The sequence below is a fragment of the Mustela nigripes genome, chromosome 3, assembly GCF_022355385.1.
Source record: "Mustela nigripes isolate SB6536 chromosome 3, MUSNIG.SB6536, whole genome shotgun sequence".
NCBI lineage: Eukaryota > Metazoa > Chordata > Mammalia > Carnivora > Mustelidae > Mustela > Mustela nigripes.
The window spans coordinates 44178819-44201272 of NC_081559.1; the positions used below are offsets into that span (position 1 = coordinate 44178819).

Here is a 22454-nt window from a genome sequence, read left to right on the forward strand (position 1 = left end):
GGCACCTTCGCATCCACGCGCTCGCGAGCCTGCTCCAGCCCACAGAGGAGCGCGGGGATCACCTGAACCGCGAAATGCGACCGGCGTGGGATGCGGTCCTGTTCCAAACCACCGAGCTACCCGCCCTCAGCCCCGCCCTCAGCCCCGCCCACAACCGCGAGGGTCACGCCTCCCTTTCGAGGGCGGGGACGGGTCCGGACAGCCAGAGCTCATCGGGATGAGTTAGGCTCCGCCCCCCAGGTGAGCGTGTTTTCCCAGACTCCTTCACTCCCGCAGAGAAACCACCGCGCTGCCGGCGCGCGACCCCGACACGGCGCGCCTTCCGACAGCGCGCGCCCCGCCTCGCCGAGTCTCACGTTCCGACTGGAGCCCGGAGGCGGAGGCGCTGGCTCCCTTCGCCAAGCCCCGTAGGCCCTTGAGGGAGGGGCGCGCCCCTCGGAAGCCGCGCCCCTGAGGCGGCCCACCTTCCCGCGGCGCCGGAAGTGGTGGCTGCGGCTCTGCTTCCGGTCTGCGGGGCGCGCTCGGGCTAGGGCTCCGGACTGGGCGAGTCCGGGGCACCCATGGCGGAGGGCGGCGGGCCCCACGGGCGGGCCGGGCCGGGGCCAGCAGGTAATGTGCGTGCAGCCGCCGGGCCGCGGGGTGGGGCGGGGCGGCAGAGGACAGGGCCAGCGCCCTGGCCGAGGGGCCCCGGTGGCTGCGCCCGGGCCGGGGCCGTGCCTTCCCGTCCCCGGAGGGCCAGACCCACGGAGCAGCGCCCTGCCGCCGGGGTCGGGTCAGCGCAGCACGCCGGACGGGGCGGCCCGGCTGCTGCGTGTGCCCGCTCCTCGGCCTCGCGGTGACATCGTCGCGCTGGGAACTTGCTTTTTAACTGCCGGTCTGTGAACCGGTGGGAATGTGATAGGACCCTAAGAACAGGACACGGGTCGTCATCCAGCTCTGAGCGCAGGGGTCTGGGAAGCCCCCCCCCCCCCCCCCCCCCCCCGCCCCCCCCCCCGGGGGGGGGGGGGGCGGCCGGCCCCCCCCCCCCCCCCCCCGAGGCCGGTTCCTCAGGACGGCAGGTGTCTTTTCTCCGCGCCGCCACCCACGGCTTGACGGGCTGCTACCGCAAACGCACAGGCAAGGGACAGCGATAACAGCGCTCTCAGCGAGCTGTCCGTGACACAGCATGTCCAGGGGCCCGTGGCCCACCAGCAGAACCGGCAGCTGGAAATGCTCACGCTCACCACTCAGAAGAGCCATCAGACGCAGGGTTTTCACCCCGAGACCCAACTACTAAGCAGATGTGAAGTTGCAGGCCAAGCGTGTTCTTTGCTGTGTTCAGGGGAGGTTCCTTCTTAACCTGTGGTGGGATTTCCTCTGTGCTCGTTGCTGAATTGGCCCTGTGTACCAAATGCTTTTCTGTGCTCTGGACCTCACACGTTCCTCTGGGTGTTTGCATAGCTACCCCTCCAAGGAGTTGACAGTTGGGGACTTGGCGCTTTTCATCCCTCCATCCGTGCTTTCAGCAGTCCTTCCTTGGGGAACTGCTATGGACCAGACCTTGCCCGGGGTGGAGACACCCCAGTGAACAAGGGCAGTTCAGACAAAGCCCCTTCTCTCCTAGAATTTGGTTGATACTTTGAATCAGGACTTTAGTGTCTGGGATGTCATTTGAACGTGAGAGAGAGATGGTGAGAGAGAGATGGAACGAGAGGAGGATGGATGACGGCTTCCCAGTACAGAGGGGAGTCGTGTGGAACACAGGCTGCTCTGGCCAGTATGCAGTACCTCTCCTGTCTGAGCAGTACTGTTTCGTTATTTACAGTGTTGCAGGCCTAGGAATGGAGGGGCACAGATTTCCAGGTAAGGTCTGAGTCCTATGTGAAGTAATCGCGTTGACATCAGAGATGCTGATCAGAGAAATGCTAACTCGAAGTGTCCTTGGATCTGGAGCTGGGTGTAGAGGAAACTGCCTAGCTGGGCCAGGGAGTGGGTTGAAAAGAGGCCAGCAGAGGGGAGGCCCAGAGAAAAACTTAACAAATGTCTGTGGTTCCCACTTAACCTGTCCATCTGGCGCTACACTTCCTCAATCTTACTCACCCCTGCTTTGAGCCTTTTCACTCAGGCGGGTGAAACTGTAGGATAACTGCTGTGGAGGAGAACAACTAACTGAAGGAAGATCAGGGTGGAGGCTGCCCTGAGGGTTTCCTTGAGGCTGCCTGCTAATCGGCTGCAGGCGTGGATGTGGGATCAGCTCAAGTAACCTGTGTGTGTGTGTACACCTGCCAGTGTTCTGTTGAGTCCTGAAGGGCAAGGAAGTCTTCTCATCACCCCTCTTATACAGCGGTCAGTCCTTGTCTGCAGTAGGTATTTCAGAGATTTGATGTGAATGTAAAAGCAACTTCATCATCGGGAGGAGTCCCAGTGGAGGGGTGTGCTTTCCACTGGTGCCTGGTCACAGGCTGGGAGTTCGTGGTCACACTCTTTCCTTAAGCCCCTGTCTGTAACGATATCCGCAGAACTCTTGATTTCTGGGCTCCAGTGTGAGGGGAAGAACTCGATAATTTGTAAACAGGGATCTGATTTTACAGATCTGTTGACCACTTATTTTTCATAGCTCTGGAGGCTGGAAAGTCCCAAGACCTAGGCCCAGCATGTTCTTTGTCTGCCAGGGGCCTGCTTCCTGGAGGCAGTGTTCTTACTTTGTCCTGCCCTGTGGAGGGTGTGTGGAGCTCTCTGGGGTCTCTCTTATATGGACGCTAATCCCATTCACAAAGGCTCTTCTCTCATGATCTGTGCAATCACTTACCACAGTCACTACCTCTTAATACCATCACTTTGGGGAGTTTCAGCATATTTTAGGGGAGACAAACATTCAGTCTATAGCAACTACTCTTTCTTTCCTCAGATTTTGATACCCATTTATCTTTATACTAACGTCTTTTTTTGGCAACTGATTCTGTTTTATTTTTTATTCTGATAAGAGATAATATGTTCTGTTAATGGGTTGGGTCTTTTTTTTCTCATATGTACTAAAAAACGTGATTTTTTCAGTCATGTTTCCACATAAACTTTTTTTTTTAAAGTGAGCTCCACACCCAGCATGGAGCCCAAAGTGGGGCTTGGGCTCAGGACCCTGACATCAAGACCTGAGCTGAGATCAAGAGTCAGATGCTTAACTGACTGAGCCACCCAGGTGCCCTTCCAGATAGACTTTTATAATATTTTTGTCACATCTCACATAAAAACCCCGAAGAGATTTGTTAAATCACTTAATTTATTTCTTATCATTTAAAATTTTTTTAGCATTGACTCACCCTGTCCAAGCACATGGTACGGTTGACTCTATAATCTTTACTGTTTTCCAGTTGTAGAGTCTTCATTATGTGAAGCTGGCTTTCTGTTCATATGCATATATTTTAACATTTTCCTTACTGAGGTGTAACTTACATTCAGTACAGTACACCCATCTTAGGTTACGGTCTCATGAGTTGCGCATGGCGACTCCTGTGGGGTCATGGCCCAGTTTGGCTCACTGTAGTCATTCATGTTACAAGCAGCAGCATTTGTGTGCCTGTTGAATTTGCCAGATGCAAGTGTCTTCTTGTAATACAGGCGATGATTATTTGTTTCCCCCCAATATCAAGACATTGTTACATTCTTGAGATAAACAGAGTAATATTGTGGTGGGTTTTTGGTATGTATTTTAAATTGCACCTTGCTATTTTATGTAGGATCTTCTGTATTCTTCAGTAGGATTGACTCCTTGCCTCCTGTCCCAATCACGTTTTAAAAATCATCGCCCTTGTCAGGTGTGGTGTCAGGAATGTGCTTGTTTCACTAAGGGAGACATTTTGTATTTTTCTCAGCTCTGGGCATTTCTGGAGGATGGGAATGGTTTATTCTGGAACGTTTGAGCTTAGTTAGTTAGACCTGCAGTCTGAAGACCAAGGGCTCAAGGTAGAGGGCACCCCCCCCCCCCAACCCCTGTCCCATTTGGTGTCAGCATGGTTTCCCTTAGCTGACAGGAGCCCCTCTCTTCAGTGCAGGTCCTAATTTGAAGGAGTGGCTGAGGGAGCAGTTTTGTGACCATCCGCTGGAGCACTGTGAGGACACGAGACTCCATGATGCAGCCTACGTGGGGGACCTCCAGACCCTCAGGAGCCTGCTGCAGGAGGAGAGCTACCGGAGGTGAGCATCGCTGTCCTGGGGTGGGCCCGCTGGAAGCTGAGGGGTGTGATCCGTGAGGGCACTGTGTCTCCCTGGTGAGCAGGTAAAGACGGTTGGAGGAGGAGATGGAGGGAGAATGGTCAGACTACTAGGAGATAGCCAGTGGTGAGGATAGGGATACCTGAATTCGAATCCAGCTCGGTCATTTACCTTGGTATTTTCTGGAAACTTCTGGCCCTCTCTGATGTCAGCTTTCTTGCTATTAGTCGTGATGGCAGCACTGTTACTCTCTTCAAGAGTGGTCCTGCGTCCTTCCAAGTCTCCTGTGGCTCTTTACCCTAAGCTGTATACATGAGTTCCCCTAACTTTGTTGTTTTCATATGCTTATCCCGCTGTGGGTGCAGACTTCCTGATGTACCCTCCTCTGGTGTCTCTGGTCCCCAGGTGTCTGCCCTCCCCAGGCCTGGTGCTCAGCTTCAGACCAGCTGTCTCGTCACCCAGGAATATGCAGTATGCTCACCTTCTTCTTCCCCGTGTCTGTAGTGCCCGGCCTGCTGCCTGCCAGAGCCCACCTGCTCCTCCCTGCTCCTCCACACTGGCTCGGGCTCTTCCTTAACAGCAGCGGGTGTTGGTACTCCTTTTTTCCCGCCAGGGACCCCTGGCAGAGCACAGAGTCTGCCTTCCCTCTGGGTGTTCTCTGATTGCTTTGTGGGTTGGAGATTGGAGCCCTAGCTAGATTAGCAGCTGACCTGCCACCCAAAACTCCTTCCTGCTTTGTGTTTCTTTTCCCTTCGGGGTTAAGTTGGTAGTGAATTGATGGAAGAAATGTCTGCGTGTCAATACTGAAATTAATGCTGCTTTCTGTAAATAGCTCTCAAGGGAGGTATTCCTAACAATTCAAGAATAGGTTTCTTTCTTTCTTTTTTCTTTTTTTTCTTTTTTTAACTTCTGATGCCCTAGCATTATTTCATTAGAATAGATATCAGTATTTTTTTTTAAAAAAAGCTCTAAATATCCAGAAAGAAATCATCATACAAAGGTGGCAGATGGATTCCACATGAATAGTTAATGCAGATGACTCAAGCCCAGAGGAAGCCTTAAGTTTGCAGATGCAACAGTACAATAAAAACAGTAGAATAAAATAGAGTTCAACTAGGTATTTTCATATTGCTTTTCCAAGTACTTTTTTTTCCTTTCTTCTTACATTTGGCTTTAGTAAATCTGTTTCTTGCTGATGGATTTTTGTTGCTCTGTACTGTGACCATGAGTACTTTGGTCTTCTGGGCTAGTGGGAGCCAGGGCTCAGCTGAAGGAGGAGCCCCTGACCCACTGTGTGTCATTTTGTGTCACTCTGCTGTGAGCTGGATGGCCAGGCTTGTTCACAGCTGCCCTAGGAGCTTGAAGTGAACTGTGTCTCAGTCGGTGACATGGTGGGTCAGTGGGCTTCATGGCCGTGGCATTCCTTGACAGGGAGTCCCAGTCTGATGGTCACTTTTTTTTTTTTTTTTTAAAGATTTTATTTATCAGAGGGAGAGAGGGGGAGAGAGCGAGCACAGGCAGACAGAATGGCAGGCAGAGGCAGAGGGAGAAGCAGGCTCCCTGCTGAGCAAGGAGCCCGATGTGGGACTCGATCCCAGGATGCTGGGATCATGACCTGAGCCGAAGGCAGCTGCTTAACCAACTGAGCCACCCAGGCGTCCCTGATGGTCACTTTTGATGAGGGCTGAGCATAGCCTATTCTCTTCAGCTGATATTGGCTGGGAGTGGAGCGCTGCATGACCTTAGCAGTTCCCACAGGCTGGCATTTGTGCTATGCCACAGGTAGGGGGATCGCAGGGGTCACCCGGTCCCAGTGAGGGTGCCAAGGCCAACCTTAGGTCACCACAGTGAGTGGTTGGTGAGAAAGGGCCTCGGGACCCTGGCAGATTGCCAGCAACTAGTTGCCGTTCATCCTGCGCTGCCTCCCTGGGCAGACCCTTCCATCCTTTGTGGAGCTGGAGTTGGGAGGTCTGAGGTCTTAGCTCTGAGACTATCAGTCTGCCTATGCCTCAGGGTCCTCCGCTGTGGAATGGGCTCTGCAGTTCTGCTCTGCTCCATGCATGGAGCCAGCGTTTCATAAAACAGCACATGCAGAGGCATTTTTGAAGCACCGCGGTGTCTGTCTGAAGAGGTTGCCCTCCTGCACTCTGTTCCCGGCATGGACCAGTCTGCAAGGAAGCAGAGCTGTGTGTGGGGTTCCCAGCTGCCCCCACAGCCTGGCTCCCCTGTGCTCTTTCTCAGCCGCATCAACGAGAAGTCTGTCTGGTGCTGTGGCTGGCTCCCCTGCACGCCGCTAAGAATAGCGGCCACCGCAGGCCACGGCAACTGTGTGGACTTCCTGATTCGGAAAGGGGCCGAGGTGGATCTCGTGGACGTGAAAGGACAGACTGCCCTGTACGTGGCTGTGGTGAACGGACACCTGGAGAGTGCTCAGATCCTCCTGGAAGCTGGCGCTGACCCCAACGGCAGCCGGCACCACCGCAGCACCCCCGTGTACCATGCCTCACGTGTGGGCCGGGCCGACCTTCTGCAGGCCCTCATCAGGTCAGTGCTGTGGACACCCACCCACCGTCGCCTGGCTTGGGCCCTTGTGGAGGACGTGGCCCCTCCCATGGTGGCCAGCTCTTTCCCTGTTGTCTATATTTACCCCCCTCTCTCTGGAAAGTTAGATGTGTTGGAAGAATTGTCTATTAGTCTTTTTAAAAATCAATCAATTAGTTAATTAATTAATTAGACAGAGATCACAAGTAGGCAGAGAGACAGGGGGGAAGCAGGCTCCCTGCTGAGCAGAGAGCCCGATGCGGGGCTCGATCCTAGGACTCTGAGATCATGACCTGAGCCGAAGGCAGAGGCATTAACCCACTGAACCACCCAGGTGCCCCATCTGTTAGTCCTTTTAAAGAGCTACTTCTTCGCTGTCAGTTCTCTTCTTTTTCTGCTTACTAATTTCTAGTTTATTTTTTCCCATTTTCCTTAATTTTACTTTATTTTTCTCCTTTTTCAGTTGAATGATGGATGGATTATTCATTACTCTTCTCAGAGTGTCCACTTTCAAGGTTATTATTTCTTTCACTTGTAGCTTTGTTCTTACTTGCTAAACTTTTCCCCCATATTTAAGTTAGGTATTATTGAAGTTGATTTCCTTTTTGTTCTTGTTGTTATGGAGGAGAAAAACTTAATGCACATTTTTATGAACTACTTTTGTCGTGCTCAGGTAATGTGGAACAAATAATTTGCATTTTGGGGCTTCTTTTGAGTTTTTAATTTTTCTTTCTTTCTTTTTTTTTTTTTTTTTACTGTCACACATGTTGTGGATGCTTGTAACAAAGCATGTGACCACGGGTATTTATTTGCAGCAGGCAGTGTGGTAGCCTCAGTCACCTTACTTGTGGTCCCTCTCTTTTTTCCCATTTTTAGCCATCAGCTCTGTCCCAAGTTCAGAGAAGTCTGTTAGTCTCTAATTGCTGTTGTGATTTGTCATTTCCCCCTTTTATTTCTAGTGTTTTTTGCTTCCTATGTTTTGATGCTAAAAGTTGTTTCCTTTGGTTATGCTCACTATCAAACCAAAAGGGAACTGTAGGTCTCATTGAAGGCTCATTTACATGTTCTGTCACATTCAGTTTTTAATCTTCGTGGGCTTAAGTACTTTGGGTGCTCACCTTTCTTATTTGACCGTATAGGATTCTTTGTTTTTTAAGTACAGTTAACCTAATTGCCACAGCTGATGTTAGGTCTATGTCTCTCTCTTGGTTTCTAAGCTGTTCTTTATTTTGTATCTTTGTTCCATGATCTGTATTTGTTTGCTTTCCCTTTCTGTTATTTTAGATGGTTTATGGTCTTATTTTAGTTGTACCAGTCCTTACATTTTTAAAGAATTTGAACCAGATTACATTTTTATTTTCCGTGTCTCCAATGACTTTTTTCTACCTAAGATGCTTTTTTCCCATGCTTTGCTCTGGAGGCATTTCTTGTGGTTGGACAGAGTACAGTTTAGGTAGACAATTTTCAGTGTGGAAAGGATTGGGTGAGGGTCCTGTTGTTACAGGCGGCAGTGGGCGTGGTTCTGAGGAGCAAGAGACCTGGCATCCCCTTGCCTAGGTCTGTGTGTCGTTTTTGAATTAGGTACTGAGGATATACTTTACATTAAAGTTTTTTTATTTTTATTTTTTAAATGACTGTGGGATTGGCTTTTGGCAAGACAAATGAGGGTATTATGATATTTCCCTGCTCTTTAAAAATTTTTAGCCTGATCATCTAAGCCACCTTAGTCCCGTATCTTTGCATCTTAGAGAATGTAAGTCATTAATTTGGAAATATTTTTGAATAGGATCAGTCAATGAAATTTCATGTTGGTTCCAGAAATCCTTGTAAGGCCTTTCAGTCAGTTCATGATGCACAACTGCTTTGGATTAACTGCAGGCTTGACTTTGAGAAGTGCTACAGATGCCCTATTTGAGAAAGTGTTACCATTACGAAGACATTGCATTCCCTCATGGAGCTAGGACGTTACTATTATAATGAGGTAGCGAGAACACATGTCAGAAAGGTTTCTCTTTTTTAAATTACCAGGTAACTGACTTAGTGACTGTTGGAAAATGAGAGAGATATGGTTGAGTTACTGAGCAAATACTACAATCTAAATCTGATGTCAGCAGCTGCCTTCCTAGGTCATTGTTCTTACACGCAGGGTTCTCTGCTGTCATGCCGTGATTTGCTGTTTCTCTGCAAGTGAATTCCATTTTGTTACTTGTAAATTCCCTTGATAAATGTTGCTGGTGTTTTTTAAAAAAAGGTAAAGGAGTGATGTTTCTGTATGTGCAAAATTTATATTGATTCACTGAGTTGTCCCAGTGGTTCCTTACCAAAGATATTAAAAACAGAAGGGGAATTTTGGAAAACAGTCAGGATTAAAATTAACTGGATCCTATCCAGCGTATTTTTATGAGTGGATGAAGGGCTGTCTTTCCCATAGCCCAGCTAATACCAGATTGTCATATTGCCCAAAATTACAAACATTTTGGAAGACCTATCCCTAACAGGAGAAGGAAAAAAAAAAATCACTGCTTAAACTTTAGTTCTCTTTTTCTTTATTGGTTGAATGTGTGAAGTGAAATGGAAGTTCTGCTTGGTTTGGTGTGTGGTGTGGAGCGTTTTTCCTGTCCCTGCTGGAGTGTCTAGGAGGCTGGGTGAGGTTTACGTTTGTGGTGTCTGACGGTGGCTTCAGTGGGGAAAGGATGGTCCTGGGAACACATTGGTCTGTGTGCCCCTCCCTTCTCCTCCTTAGGCCTACGCTGCCTGCAAGCAGGCATGTGGTTTTCAAGGAGAAGTTCCTTTGTACACTCCAAATGTGTTGAAGAGACAGGCCAGAGAATAGGACTGCTGGCTGGCCATTTAAAGCATGGCCTGGAAAATAGGGCTGTTTCCTGTGCTGTAGGCACCTGCCTGCCTGCCCGTCTTCTCTGCTTCTCCATGCTGGCATTTCCTAATTCCATGAAACACGAGCCGATGAAACCTGGGTGGCATTGGAGGGCTGTCTGGCATGATGGAAGCTCAGGGAAGTAGGTGCCGCCGTCTGTCTAGTGGTGACTCAGAGGGGAGCCCGTAATGCGTGCCTGGCGGGGCTCTCCCAGGAGCAAGGCTGCGCTCTTTACGTCCTCTCCGGTTGCACAGGGTTGTCCTTGGGCCCGTCACTGCTGATGTCAGTGTGATCTTTTGATTAAGGTGGTGTCTGTTGGGTTTCTCCACTGTAAAGCTACTCTTTTTCCCCTCTGTAATTATTTAATTCGTATTTTGTGGCAAGGGATCATGCAACACATATATATCGTATTTCTCATCAGATTTTTAATTTATTTGTGTTAGACTTACAGTTTTATTTTCCAGGGAGTTATAATCCCATAGTAGTTTACTTATTTTGATGCTCAGATTGTCTCGGATTTGGCTGCACAGAGTCTTTAAACTGGAGCCTAGCTCTGTCCTTAGGACATGTCCCCTGCAGCCTTTGATTAGTTTCTTACTTTCTCTTGTAACAACATAGTCTAGGCTCATCTAGTACTGTGCCTGTCTTAGCCCTGGAATGAGTCATTTCTTCAAAGCATCCTGGTTTCTTTTTAGTGGAGAGTGGTGCTTAGAGGCCAAGGTCTGGGTACCGATAGTGTTTTTTGGTTATGGGATGTTGCTCTTTTCAGTCCCTCCAACTGGACAGAGCTAAGGTTACATGTACATTTCTGTCTGTATTTCTGTATCTATGTACATTGACAGTTGAGTTCACCCTGATACTTCTAATCTAATCTGGTATATCCTACTTCTCCGTTTCTGACTTTATTATTTGCTTTTCCAGCAGAGACCTGGTTCCCCTTCGCCTTAACACATTTATTTATTTTGCCAATCCTGATCTGTAACCAGTCTGATGTTGCTGCCGCCTCTCACATATGACTCCTCACCCGACGTGGGCTCTCACGCCCTATGCCAGGCAGCATTTTTAACAAGCACACTCTCGACTTTGCAAGGACTCTGATACCCTGAGCCAGGCCACCCTCCGTGCTTGAGTCCATGGCCTCTGCTTAGATGAAAGGGACCGAGGTTGGTAATTTGCACTTGGGCTGGAGAACTCCAAACTCCCTATAGTAAGTCATATACTTAGACTCCCTTGAGGGCAGGGACAAGGGCAGGTCCCTTGTGGGAACCCGAAGCCCCTGCCTTTTTAGAGTCATTCTGAAGAATGAGGTTGGCAGGTCAGGCTGCTCCTGCACCTGTCCCCTAAGAGATGATTTCCTCACGTCTGAGCAGGGATCATTGCGGGGACAGCTGAGCATGAGGCCGGTGAGCTATGCTTCCTATCTCAGGGCCTTCCAGGGGACTCTGCTGCTGGGTCTGGTGGTTTAATACACCCAGAAAAAGGAGACCCCCAGCAGTCAGGACTGCATGGCACCATCTGGATACACAGTTGGGGCTAAAGTGGTTTTCTTTTTCTTTTAGTTTTTGGGGATTGCCTTTTATTTAATTTGTTTTATGACTTATTTATGTGGTTCCAAAGTCAAGTCTGTAAAACAACATATATTAAAAGAGGTCTAGCTTCTGTGTCAGTCTCCTTCAGCTTCCCTATAGATGACCATTTTTAAGCTTTCATAGTTGATCCCTCCATTGTTGAAAAAATAAGCATAACGTGCATATGTCTAGGTGTGTTATCAGATACACGAATTTATTGTAACCACTTTCTCTCCGATAAACAGTAGCATAGTACACATTTTGACTGTTCTGCCTAAGTGTGTTCTGAGGTCATTCTGGAGTAGTGGTGACACTCCTTACACCTTTTCATGGGGGTTCAGTGCTGCTTTATGTGGATGGGCCACGGTTTGTTCACCCAGTCTCCTCTTGAGGGACCTGTGGGTTGTTTCTTGCCTTCAGCTCTTACATAAAACATTTTAATGAATTGCTGCGTGCGTGCATCTTTCTGGAATTTTGCAGATGCAACTTGGGAAGAGATTCCAAGGGTGTGATTGGTGGATCAGAGGGTACATGGATATGTAGTTTTCCCAGTTCTTGCCAAATTTAGTGGGTCCTAGTGGGATTGTTCCAGTGCTAGTGGGATTTTTCCATTTTGTATCATCCCCAGAACTGAATGAGACTTCTTGTTTCTTTAAAGCTTCGTTAATAAAATTTTGATTTTCCCCAGTGTGATAGGTGAGAAGTAGTATCTCAGGGTAGTTTTTTTTTTTTTTAATTAAAAAAGTAAAATGTTACATTAGTTTCAGGTGTAAAGGTGGTTTTAATTTGCGTTTGTGTTATGATGAGGCTGAGTATCTTTTCAGATGACTGAGAGATGCTTGCCGCTGTCAGCGTCTCTAGCTCATTTTCCTGTAGAGCAGTTGAGCTTTTGCTTTTTTTTTTTTAAAGATTTACTTACTTATATGAGAGAGAGAGCCTGAGCAAGCAGAGGGGAGGCACAGAGGGAGAGGAGAGTCTTAGGCAGACTGGGTGCATAGCATAGTGCCCAGCTTGGGGCTCAATCACAGGATCATGACCCTTGGATCACAACCCTGAGGTCATAACTGGAGCTGAAACCAGGAGTCAGATGCTTAACTGACTGTGCCACCCCGGCCCGCCCCCACCCCCATCATTCCCTTTTGTTGGCTCTCTCTGTGATAAGGCTATTAATCCCTTGTAACATCCCCCCCAACTTTTCCACTTACTGCTTTACTTTGCTTCTGCTGCTATTTGCCATGCACAGGTTTTTCTTTGTTTAATTTTCATGTTAAAAAGCTTTGCTTTTACATCTTTTCTTCTTCCATCTTCCAAATGAACTTTATCATCAGCTTCTGGAATTGCAGAGATGTTACTTTTGCTTATATTTATAATCAAATTATTTAGCTCCAAGAATGGGATTTTCACTTATACAATAAACTTCAGGAAAATTGAGCTCTTACTAGTGTTGAGCCCTCCTCTCCAAGGCAGTGGTGGGGGTCCTCATTTCCGAGTTCCACTTGTTTGAGTATTTTTTAACTTCCCTTATGCAAATTTTGGATTTGTACTGTTAAGTTTATGCTTAGATCTCTCATTCGAAAATTCATTTTGCTTTCATAAGTAAGGTGTTTTCCATTTTGTATTTGAACTTATTTTTGTATGTATGAAGGCTGTTGGTTTTGTAACTTTACTAAAGTATTTAATAAATTCATTGCTTATTGTATTTTCATTAATTATTCAGGGCTTTCCAGACATAGTCATGTTCTCTGTAAATAGGGAAAGCTTTTTTTTCTTTCTTTATGATCTTCATCAGCTAATTGCTTTCTCTTGTCGGATTGCACTAATACCCTTACTTAAAATTTAGGGGTGCCTGAGTGGCTCGGTTGGTTGGTTGTCTGACTCTTGATTTCGGCTCAGGTCATGATCCTCCGGGTCTTGAGATCAAGCTGTGCACTTTCTCTCTCTCAAGTAAATAAATAAATCTTTAAAATGCCTGAATAAGAATGGGCTGGAGAGTGGGTGTAGATGGCTCGCCCCAGCCCATAGGAGAGCCACCCCTTGCCCTATTAGGTGAGACACCAACATCTGGGTTTTATCTTGTGAAGGAAATGTCTATCACTTCTTATTTTATTGAGTACTTATAAACCTGCGTTAGTGTTGGGTTTTGTCCCATGCCGCGTTTTTTTCCATCTATAAGGGTAATCGTGATTTTCCCCTTAGTTCTGTGAATATGATGGACAGGGTTCTTAGAATTTCTAATATTGGAACCACCCTTGCATTCTTGGAATAACCTGCATGAAGTTGTGGTTCATACTTTGGATTTGCTTTGCCAACATGTTATTGAAGGTGGGTAGGTTGATACTCGTAAGTGAAAATAGTTGGTAGGTGTTTTTGTTTTTTTTTGTTTTGTTTTGTTTTTTTTAATGGTGTGGCTTTTGTCAGATTTTGGGATTGTTCTGCCAATTTCATAAGATGAATTTGGAAATTTTCCTTTTTTATCCTTTGTTTTGAAGTAGTTTGACTAGCCATAAGATTGTCCGCTCTTCAGAGGCTCTGAAGAGTTCCCTGATGAGTGTTTGTGTGAGAGGGTTCCGAGTTGTTTGGAATGGTCTCAGCTCTGCAAGTCAGGAGGCCACTGTGATCGGTGGTGTCTCCTGAGTGGTGTCCTGGTGCTCACAGAGGTCAGGCCTGTCTCCAGTGCTGTGGGGGTCTGGTGGCTTTGGTCGTTCCACCACAAGGTCTCACTGTCCCTGTGTCTCCCCTGTAGGTATGGGGCTGACGTCGACGTCAACCACCACCTGACTCCTGACATCCGGCCCCCTTTCTCCCGGCGCCTCACCTCCCTGGTGGTCTGCCCCTTGTATATCAGCGCGGCCTACCACAACCTCCAGTGCTTCAAGCTGCTTCTCCAGGCGGGGGCGAACCCTGACTTCAACTGCAATGGTCCCGTCAACACGCAGGGCTTCTACCGGGGCTCCCCCGGGTGTGTCATGGATGCTGTCCTGCGTCATGGCTGTGAGGCAGCCTTCGTGAGCCTGCTTGTTGAATTTGGAGCCAACCTGAACCTGGTGAAGTGGGAATCCTTGGGCCCAGAGTCAAGAGGCAGAAGGAAGGTGGACCCCGAGGCGTTGCAGGTCTTTAAAGAGGCCAGAAGTAAGTGGCCTGAGTTCTCTTCTGACTTGTGTGGGTCAGTTGAATGAATCGAACTATAGTGATTAAAAAAAACCTCTTCCAACAAAGCACTTAGAATGTGCAGTTAGGGCTAGGCCGTTTCCAGAATACTTCCAGAGTGGTCTTTTCAAATTCCTAGACACCAAGAATCGATACAAAGAAATATATAAAAGTACACGTTGGAAGTTTCTGGATTTATAGTCTCTTTACCTCTCTGCTCTGCTTCTTGACCCCAAAGCCCTTCACTTTCGCATGGTTTTTAAAAGGTTTCCTGACAACAGGTGGTAGGCCCTTCCTCCTCTAGGGGTCCTCATTCCCTTTCTTCAGTTCCACTCAAATTACCATTACATTTATTGTGTGATACCTCTGGTTTTTGTTAGAATAAACTCCATAGCTTGCTTATTTATGAAGGAAGATTTTGCTAATGAATTAATCAATCGATGGCCAGGTTGTTTGCAGTTGATCTGGACTGGGTCTTCTTGTCCAAGGCCCTCTCTGGGGCTCAGAGGTGGACCTTGTGTGCCTCCAGCTGGCTGCTGTGGGCTGTCTGTGACCTGCCTGCACACAGCCTCCTCCTTGTCTGGGTCTCGAGGGCATCTGAGTTGAAAACCTTTCCCTAACCCTTGCCTCTCACAGAACTTGAGTTTATTGTGTTTTTGTTGTTGGAGCTTCCTAAGCCAGTCATTAAGACACGTTCACGTTGAGCCTCCCCCAAAGGGGCTGGTTAATGGTCACTTGGAGTCCTGCTGAGAGAAGCTGCTGGTGTCATGCCTGCTTCACAAGGCAGAGGCCCGGCTGGGCTCTTCTGACCCAGAGCAGAATTGTCAGCCTGTTCTCCTCATAGACTGCTCGGCGTGTCTCTTCTGGATCCCCCTGGAGTTTCCGGGACTGACAAGAGCAGAGGCTGATGGGAGGTGAGGGTCCGTCATTCACACCTGCCAGGGCCTTCAGTGGTCAGCTCTTATTTCTGTCTAGGAACTTAAACCCAGTCAAGGTGGCGCCATCTTGGTGAGCAGGTGCCCCAGGTGAAGATTGCACTCCTTCCACAGAAGGGAGGAGCAGGCGACAAGACCTTCCTCCCCAGGCACCGCTCTCTCCACTGTGAAATTGGGAAGTTGGCCGCGGGCATTCAGTGTGGTTCTGTCTGTCCATCTCAGCGAGCCTTTGGTTAACCTCCCTCCCTCTGTCTCCTTTTCTTCCCATGGCATTTCAGGTGTCCCCAGGACCTTGCTGAGTCTGTGCCGTGTGGCCGTGAGAAGAGCTCTTGGCAAATACCGACTCCATCTGATTCCCTCGCTGCCTCTGCCAGACCCCATAAAAAAGTTCCTGCTTTATGAGTAGAATTCAAGCGTGGCGGTTGCTTGCAGTGAGGAGGAAGGTGATCTGCAGTGAAAGTTGACACCGATTCTTGCCCCTGTGAACCACATCCTGTCTGTGCTGCTGACAGAATCCCATTTGGCTGTTGGTGAAGCAGAAGTGGCCTTTTTCTCATGGATTGTAATTCCATCTCAGGTGCTCGGGGCATTGGACAGTCCTGGGGTCATTGTCAGCTGAAAAGTCCATACAAAACTTCATTTTGTCCTTCCTCAGTATCTCTGTTTTGGATTCTCATGGTAGCATATTCACAAAGTGGGCCTTGTGGTGTGTGTATGTACGGGCTGAGTTGGCCTGCTCATGGCTCCAGCGGGGAGGACACCTAGCACTTTCCAGAACTGTGCTTCTGTTTATATTTTTACTTCTCAAGTTCATTGTTTGATTAAAGCCTTCTAATACCTAAATGAAAAGAGAGTTTTGGTAAAAAAAAAAAAAAAAAAAAAGAAAAAAGAAAAAAAAAGGTAGAGTACAGAAATGCAGTTCATGAACTTGCTAGTCTGTTTTCCCTGCTCCTGGGGGTGACCTGTGGTATTTGTCTACACTCAGCTCTTCCCTACCACTCCCTGTGTTCTCTCGTGGCAGTGTCGTCTCTTAACTGCCTTCCTCCCAGGGTGGCTTCTGGGCTGCATGGACCAGCTGTGGTAGCTCAGTCGGTGCCTGCATCTGGCTGGAGTCTAAGTGGAGGACTTCCCGCAGCGCTGCACCTCTTCTTGTACCTACCTGTGCCTCGCATCACGCCAGCAGGTCTCGTGAACTCTTTGCCCTTTCTCTTGGAAGAGCTTCCAGACACGAATTGATTTTAGGAGGCCTGCACCGAGGAACTAGCCAGTCAGATGACTGCCTGCATTAGGACCAAGGACGCTCCCACAGCATTCACTGCCAGTTCTAACCGAAGGAGACACCTGCGGCGCTGCCTTCTGGTCCTTGCACGCTCCCCGACGGGGGACTCGCGTGTCCTCGGGATGGCTCCAGGCTTTCTGTTGCTTGGTGTCCAGTGGACAAAACATCAAGCGCGCGGTTGATTGCTCTTTGCCTTACTGGACCTCATGTCTTGGCAGTTGCTCCTAGAACCTGAGCATGGGGGCAGCAGCCAGGTCAGAATTCTTCCCCCGGCCTGCTAGGGGTGCTGGGGGTGAGACAAGCAGAGTTCTCATCCCCGAGTCTGTGGCTGTGGGCAGGGCTCACCCACGCCCAGGCTGTGCGGCTCAGTACGTGGCTGCGTCCGCAGAGGTAGGCCATTGGCTGCCTCTTCAGAGCTCCCCAGGTGATGCTGTTTCCTGGGAAACCACCCCTGGTGACCATTGGATGGAATCGTGGTGATTGTAACCTTCAGAAGTGTTTAGGAATAGGCAGATTTCAAATCTGTGCCTAGGTTTTCTGTCATAAGAGCTATCTAATTTGTAATGATTGAATTAAGGATACAGGTTTACTTAATTACTAACAGCCTTGTAGGTTTTAGCCACGGAGACAAGTGGTGTCTGTCACTGTCTAATGCAGCTTGAGGATAGGATTCTAAACCCTACCTTGTGTGTCTTGGATGGCTTGGCCAGGCTGTGACCTGCAGGTGCATGCATGAGGTCTGAGGGGAGAAGAGGCCCTGAATGATTCAGAGGGTAGGCACAATCACCGGAGGTGCTGTGGGGCTACAGTGACCCTGTCACAAGCTGTGGCCGTACCGAAGTGCGGCATGGCTGGCTGAGCCTGATGTTGGGCTTGTGTGCTGCTGCTGAAGGACTGGGCCCCTGGCTGCCGGGGCTTGTGCAGAGCGGGGGGCTGGTCAGAGTGAGGCCGTAAGCTGCGGGCTGTGGGTGCTGATGAGGGTTCTTGGGGTCAGAGTCAAGTGCTGCCAGGGCTTCAGCTGAGAAGGGACTCAGGGTGTTTTTTGTGGCAGTCTGGGTAGGGCTGAGACCACGCTTAGGCTGTGGCAGGAGCTGTGGGGAGGTAGGGCTCACTGGATATAGGGAAGCTGGAGCTGCCCAGGGGTAGACTGGGCCACTGGCGGGGGCTTCCTGTCCCTGGAGGTGGGGAAGCAGTGGTTGGTCACCTTTTCGGTAGGGCTGAGAGAGGAGTTTTAGAGTGGGTGGTAAGTTGACCTTCCCTTTCAGCTCTTCCAACTCTGGGCCTCCCTGGTTCGGCCCCTTTGGCTCAGGTTCTCTCCTGATGGGCCGTTGTTACAGATGCATGGCACACCTGCCCCACTGGGTGCTTTCTGCAGAGGTATGTTAGGATGGGGCCTCCCCACTCCTGCCCCGGGTGGGAGGGTGCCTCTGTCCCTGGACCTTCTGGAAAGCCACGCCTGGGAATGGTGCCACTGCAGAAGTCGCACACTTGTGGGCACGGCCTTTGGGCTGCGGGAGGTGAGGGCCCGGCGCAGGGTGGTATGGGGTCTGCTGCTGGATGAAGCAGTTGCCGGGCTTTGTTCTGGGGATTGAACCATTTTCCTGGGGTCTTTCTGAAAGGAACGGACTGAGTTGATTCTCGTAGTTGGGTCTCCCCATGACCTGGCCAGGAGGTAGTATGAGGCAGGAGAGGCTGCCAGGGAGTAGGGGCGCTCCTGCTCGGCCCCTTGAATGTGCTGTGCTCTGGGCCAGTTTGTATGGGCCCGGGGCCTCCACCCTTCCTGTGCAGAGTTCAGGTCTGGTCATTGGTTCAGCCAGACTTGGCCGATGCTTTCAGAATCCTGAGAACCATGAGGTTCAGCCTATAGTTTGAAACTTCATTGCTGCCAAACATGAATCTGAAAACAGTATAGATAGCTGATTAAGGCTATTCCTACTTGTTTGAGTGACACTTTACTAAAGCCCCCTTTCCTTTCCTTGCCCAGGATTGGATACTAAAGAGGAAAGAGTAACTCTGTCAGAACACTTTAGGAAATTGTGTTTCTGAGGCATGGGGCCCGAAAGTCCCTTGTAGCAGGGAAACATGGTGGTACTTGAGGAGGCCTCTGCCCACCGGGCCCCAGAGCTCTCCCTGGGGAAGGCACGACGGACTCCTGGGAGTGAGCTGGACAGCCAGGAGTGTCCTGACTGTTCCCACTCAGGGGAGACCTCCTGGGCATTGAACAGCGTCCTGTTGTGGGCCTGACCAGCTGTGGACATATGGCAGGGACTGGGGTCAGGGGCAGTGTCGATGGCCTCTGAGAATTCCTCTTTGGCATCCTGGGTGCCGGTATTGAGTCTGTTTCCCAGACCCATCCAGGCCTTTTTGTATTACTTATGTTATTTACATATTTATTTATTTATGTCCTGCCATGTTCCTGAAGAGGGTTTAAGGCAGTGATGCTGGGTTTTTGATGTTCTGTTTTAATATTTGGTAAGTTGCTGCCGGCAGGTACTTGTTAGGTGAGTTTAAAAAGAGGATAATTAGCAGTTTTTTGTTGCTGACTCTGTTTCTGTTTTCAGGCTTAAGGGCCATCCTTTCTTCTTTTTTTCTTTTTCTCTGAATCAATTTTTTAAATCAAGTATTCATGCAGCAGTAGAAGGGGAAGAACATGCAGCAAGTGAGGTCAGAGCTGAGGAAACTCAGACTTAGAGAGAAGGGCTTTCCCATGCTTTTCCGCAGCCCTCTGGCTGCGCGTGCCCGTGGGACCTGTGCGAAGGCGCTCTGTTCTCAGCGGTCCCTGTGGCTGTAAACTTCTGGTGTGACTCTGGTCCTTCCTCTCAGTGGGGTTGCATTGGAGGTGGTGATGGTGCTGGAAGAGCCTGTGACCTTTGGGACCTCATGGGGCAGTGACAGTCATGGGGGCCGACAGCATCGGCCCCTGGCACAGAGGCTCCTTTTAGGTTCATAAGGATAAGGACATGTATTAAGTAACTGACAGTCAAGTTTATTCAACCTGAAGATTTATATTTTATTCTGAGATAATGTCCTTCCTAATTTGGGTGATAAAATTACTTTTATGTAACGAAGGTGCTAATAGAGGGCAATATTTTTATTTTTTAAAATGCTCTTGGTTGGAAGATAAAATGTTGGCTGTTCTCTGTCAAGCCCCAGAAGTTCTTAAGGTCGCCTGTCATTGGAGTCGCAGGGTCAGGGAACCCCAGTCTAGCTGCAGAGTGCACTGTGTGTGGTGTTGGCATGTGTGAGCTTACCTTCTGGCGGCAACAGAGCCTCCCCACAGTTCCCTGGGGTGACGGGCCTCTAGCTGTTCCAGAATCCAGGAGAAACACACCCCAGAAGTGTTATGTGGCCTTCTCAGTGAGGGCTGCCTTCACCTTAGGCTTTGGGGGGCAGCAGGCCTCTGAGCGCCCATGGCTCCCTGGCAGGTCGGGGATGGCACTTGCAGTGGGTCTTCTGGAACTGAGGCTTCCGCCCCTTCAGCCTCCCGCCAGGCACTTGGTGAATAGTCCTGAGTACTCTGGATTCTGCCCCAACTTAGAAGTGCCTCATTTGGCCATGTGACCTCTTTATCCCTGGCTTACCTGTTAACTCCCCACCCCGCCCAGCCCCTCAGAACCTGACCCCTCAGTGTGGAATAAAATAACTGTTGTCACTCATGAGTGGTTAGTGGGACTATGTCCCGAGAGAATTCCACGGGAAGGACATGCAGATTTTGGAGTGTGGTGGTATAAAGAACACATACTATACATTCTAGGCAGACAGATGCAGAGCTGAGGCAGGGAGAAGACTTAGGTGGCCTTAACATAGGATTGCGCAGTGTCTGGAATGCATGGGCATCCTTTTTTTTTCAGTTGCTTTGATTTTGGATCTCTAGCAGGTAATGTACGAATGTACATCAGTGCAGTGTGAGTGTGGCGTTTGTGAATGTGGGGAGTCCCGGCTTGCTGCTCTGCCCTGCAGCATTTGCACAGCTCCCGGGCCTTGTTTGGTGGTGAGCACAAGAGTGTGACCTGCAGTGGGCCTGTGCGCCTGCCGACAGGCTGGCGGGAATGTTCCTGGTAGCTCCTGTTTGTCCTTCCTGCTCTGGGAATGAAGGTGTGTTTGCCCTCAGCAACTGGGGCCACGACTGTTCTCACACTTGTGCCTGGTTAAGCATTTCCAGAAGTTTGACGGGTCTCTTTGAGATGTTATTGTAACTTTAATAAATGCTTTATTACCCTTTCATTCAATGCCCCCCCCCCCCCCACGCCTTAATTTTTTGGACTGCTTATCTCAATGGGTAGAAATTGGACTTGTGAAATCTTTGAAAACACGTTTCAGCCAAGTGACTGGCTGTCTGGAAAGATATGGAGAGAGGAACTTTTTGAACTGCTTGGAGGCATCTTAGTGTTCTAGAGAGGCACCCAGAATGTGGCACAGATAGAAACTTCCAGCCAAGCCTGTTTTACTTGGTGGGGTTTCCAGTTTGAAGAGGATGTGCCTGTAAAGTGTGTGAAATCCATGGCTTTCAAACAAGGTGAATTGTCCCTACAGTGCTCTGCAGCGGGGAGGAGGTGGAGAAGTGTGGGCAGAACCATTGTTTCTGGGCCTCTGTTACATGTGATGTGTTCTGACAGCAGGAGGGGGAGGTGTGAAGCTTTGGAATGAACCCAGGAGGGAAGGAACTAAATAAAAGACATTTACTCCTGTTTCAGCAATACTAGCATGTTTTCTTTATCTGTTGTTTCAGATATCTTCTTCATTCTTCACACCCTGATCCCCCCACCCCCACCCCGCCCTGGATGCACACACACATCTCCTGCTCTGCTGGAAAGGTGACCTCACGTTCTGTCTCAAATTTGTGTGGTAGAGATGGGTGGCTTTCTTTCACTGTCCAGTGTTCATCTGTGATAACAGCCCCCAGTTTTAGCTGGACATTTAAAGTCCCAGTATATTCTTCATTTCCCAGCCTTCTGTGCAGTAGGTGTGGCCATTTGCCATAACTCCTTTCTGAAATCCCATTGAAATGAGAGCGGGATTTTACTTTTCAAAAAATGTAGAAATATACTGAGATGATGGAATAGCAACAAAATTTAGGAACAAACCTCTCACGAAAACAGATGAATGAATGATGACTGACCTAGACGCATCTGAGAAAGCCACCTTGTCCAAAGAACTGAGTGTCTGAGAATCTGATTTCATTGCAAAGCTCCTGAAGGCTCTGGAATGGGCAGGGGAGCTCAGGTACCTTCGAAGTGGGTGAAAGTGGGAGGATGGGCTGAGAGCCAGTTAAGACTTGGTCCTGACCCAGCTGGGCAGCTGTAGCTGCCCCAACCCAATGAAAGATAAAGGAGGCTCATCACAGTCAGTCTTCCGTATGTCTCTTTGTCCTCTTCAGGTGGGAATCGGGCTTGTACCCTGCCGCAGGATTAGACCAGAAAGAGGCTTCCTGGGGAATATCACTAGCCTAAGGTGCAGAACCAGAAAAAAATGGAGTGCCTTATGTCGGATGAAAGGTAGACCATTGGTGCTGGTGTTGAAGGCCTTTCTCAGTCAGCAGAGGACACCGGCTAGTTCCCAAATGCTGGGTCTGTCACTCTACCTCTGGACTTCTTGTTCCCTGACTCAGCTACCCTTATCCAAATAAGAACACCGCTAGGCAACCAATCAGCTGAAAAAGCAAAGTAATTTTCATATTTGTCCCATTAAAGCCGCTTAGCCTGTGAGCAGCTCGGAGCTCATTGCTTTTGTAGCCTTGAGTTACCTGGTTTTCAGGCTTAAAGCCTTGCACGAGACTAATCTCGGTTTTGTTTTATTCAGTATGCAGTTTGGTTTTTGACAGAGGAACACCTAGATGCCAGTACGGAATGTGGCCACATGCTCACATGTTGTACAGTAGATGCCAACAAATCAAGAGAATTCTGAGAACAAAGGCCAGGGTT

General features: G+C 49.0%; 1 protein-coding gene across 2 annotated transcripts; it reads left to right on the forward strand.

Moving 5' to 3' along the window:
* The first annotated feature begins 265 nt into the window (after positions 1 to 265).
* On the forward strand, positions 266 to 21230 carry ASB1 (ankyrin repeat and SOCS box containing 1). 2 transcript variants are annotated; one of them, XM_059393834.1, is made up of 5 exons: positions 280 to 609; positions 4029 to 4170; positions 6430 to 6732; positions 13916 to 14301; positions 15533 to 21230. In XM_059393834.1, exons 1-5 carry the CDS (start codon positions 561 to 563, stop codon positions 15658 to 15660), a joined length of 1008 nt encoding a protein of 335 aa, XP_059249817.1. In that variant the 5' UTR covers positions 280 to 560; the 3' UTR covers positions 15661 to 21230. The 2 variants fall into 2 exon arrangements, with proteins under 2 accessions (XP_059249818.1, XP_059249817.1); XM_059393835.1 differs by lacking the exon at positions 6430 to 6732 and having other exon boundaries at positions 266 to 609.
* Positions 21231 to 22454: the final 1224 nt, after the last annotated feature.

Excerpts from the sequence above, each read along its gene's own strand:
- ASB1 (XM_059393834.1), top strand. The coding sequence starts at position 561 with ATGGCGGAGGGCGGCGGGCCCCACGGGCGGGCCGGGCCGGGGCCAGCA. Across the intron at positions 610-4,028 it reads GGCCGGGCCGGGGCCAGCAG|GTCCTAATTTGAAGGAGTGG; the intron begins GTAATGTGCGTG and ends TCTTCAGTGCAG. Across the intron at positions 14,302-15,532 it reads GGTCTTTAAAGAGGCCAGAA|GTGTCCCCAGGACCTTGCTG; the intron begins GTAAGTGGCCTG and ends ATGGCATTTCAG.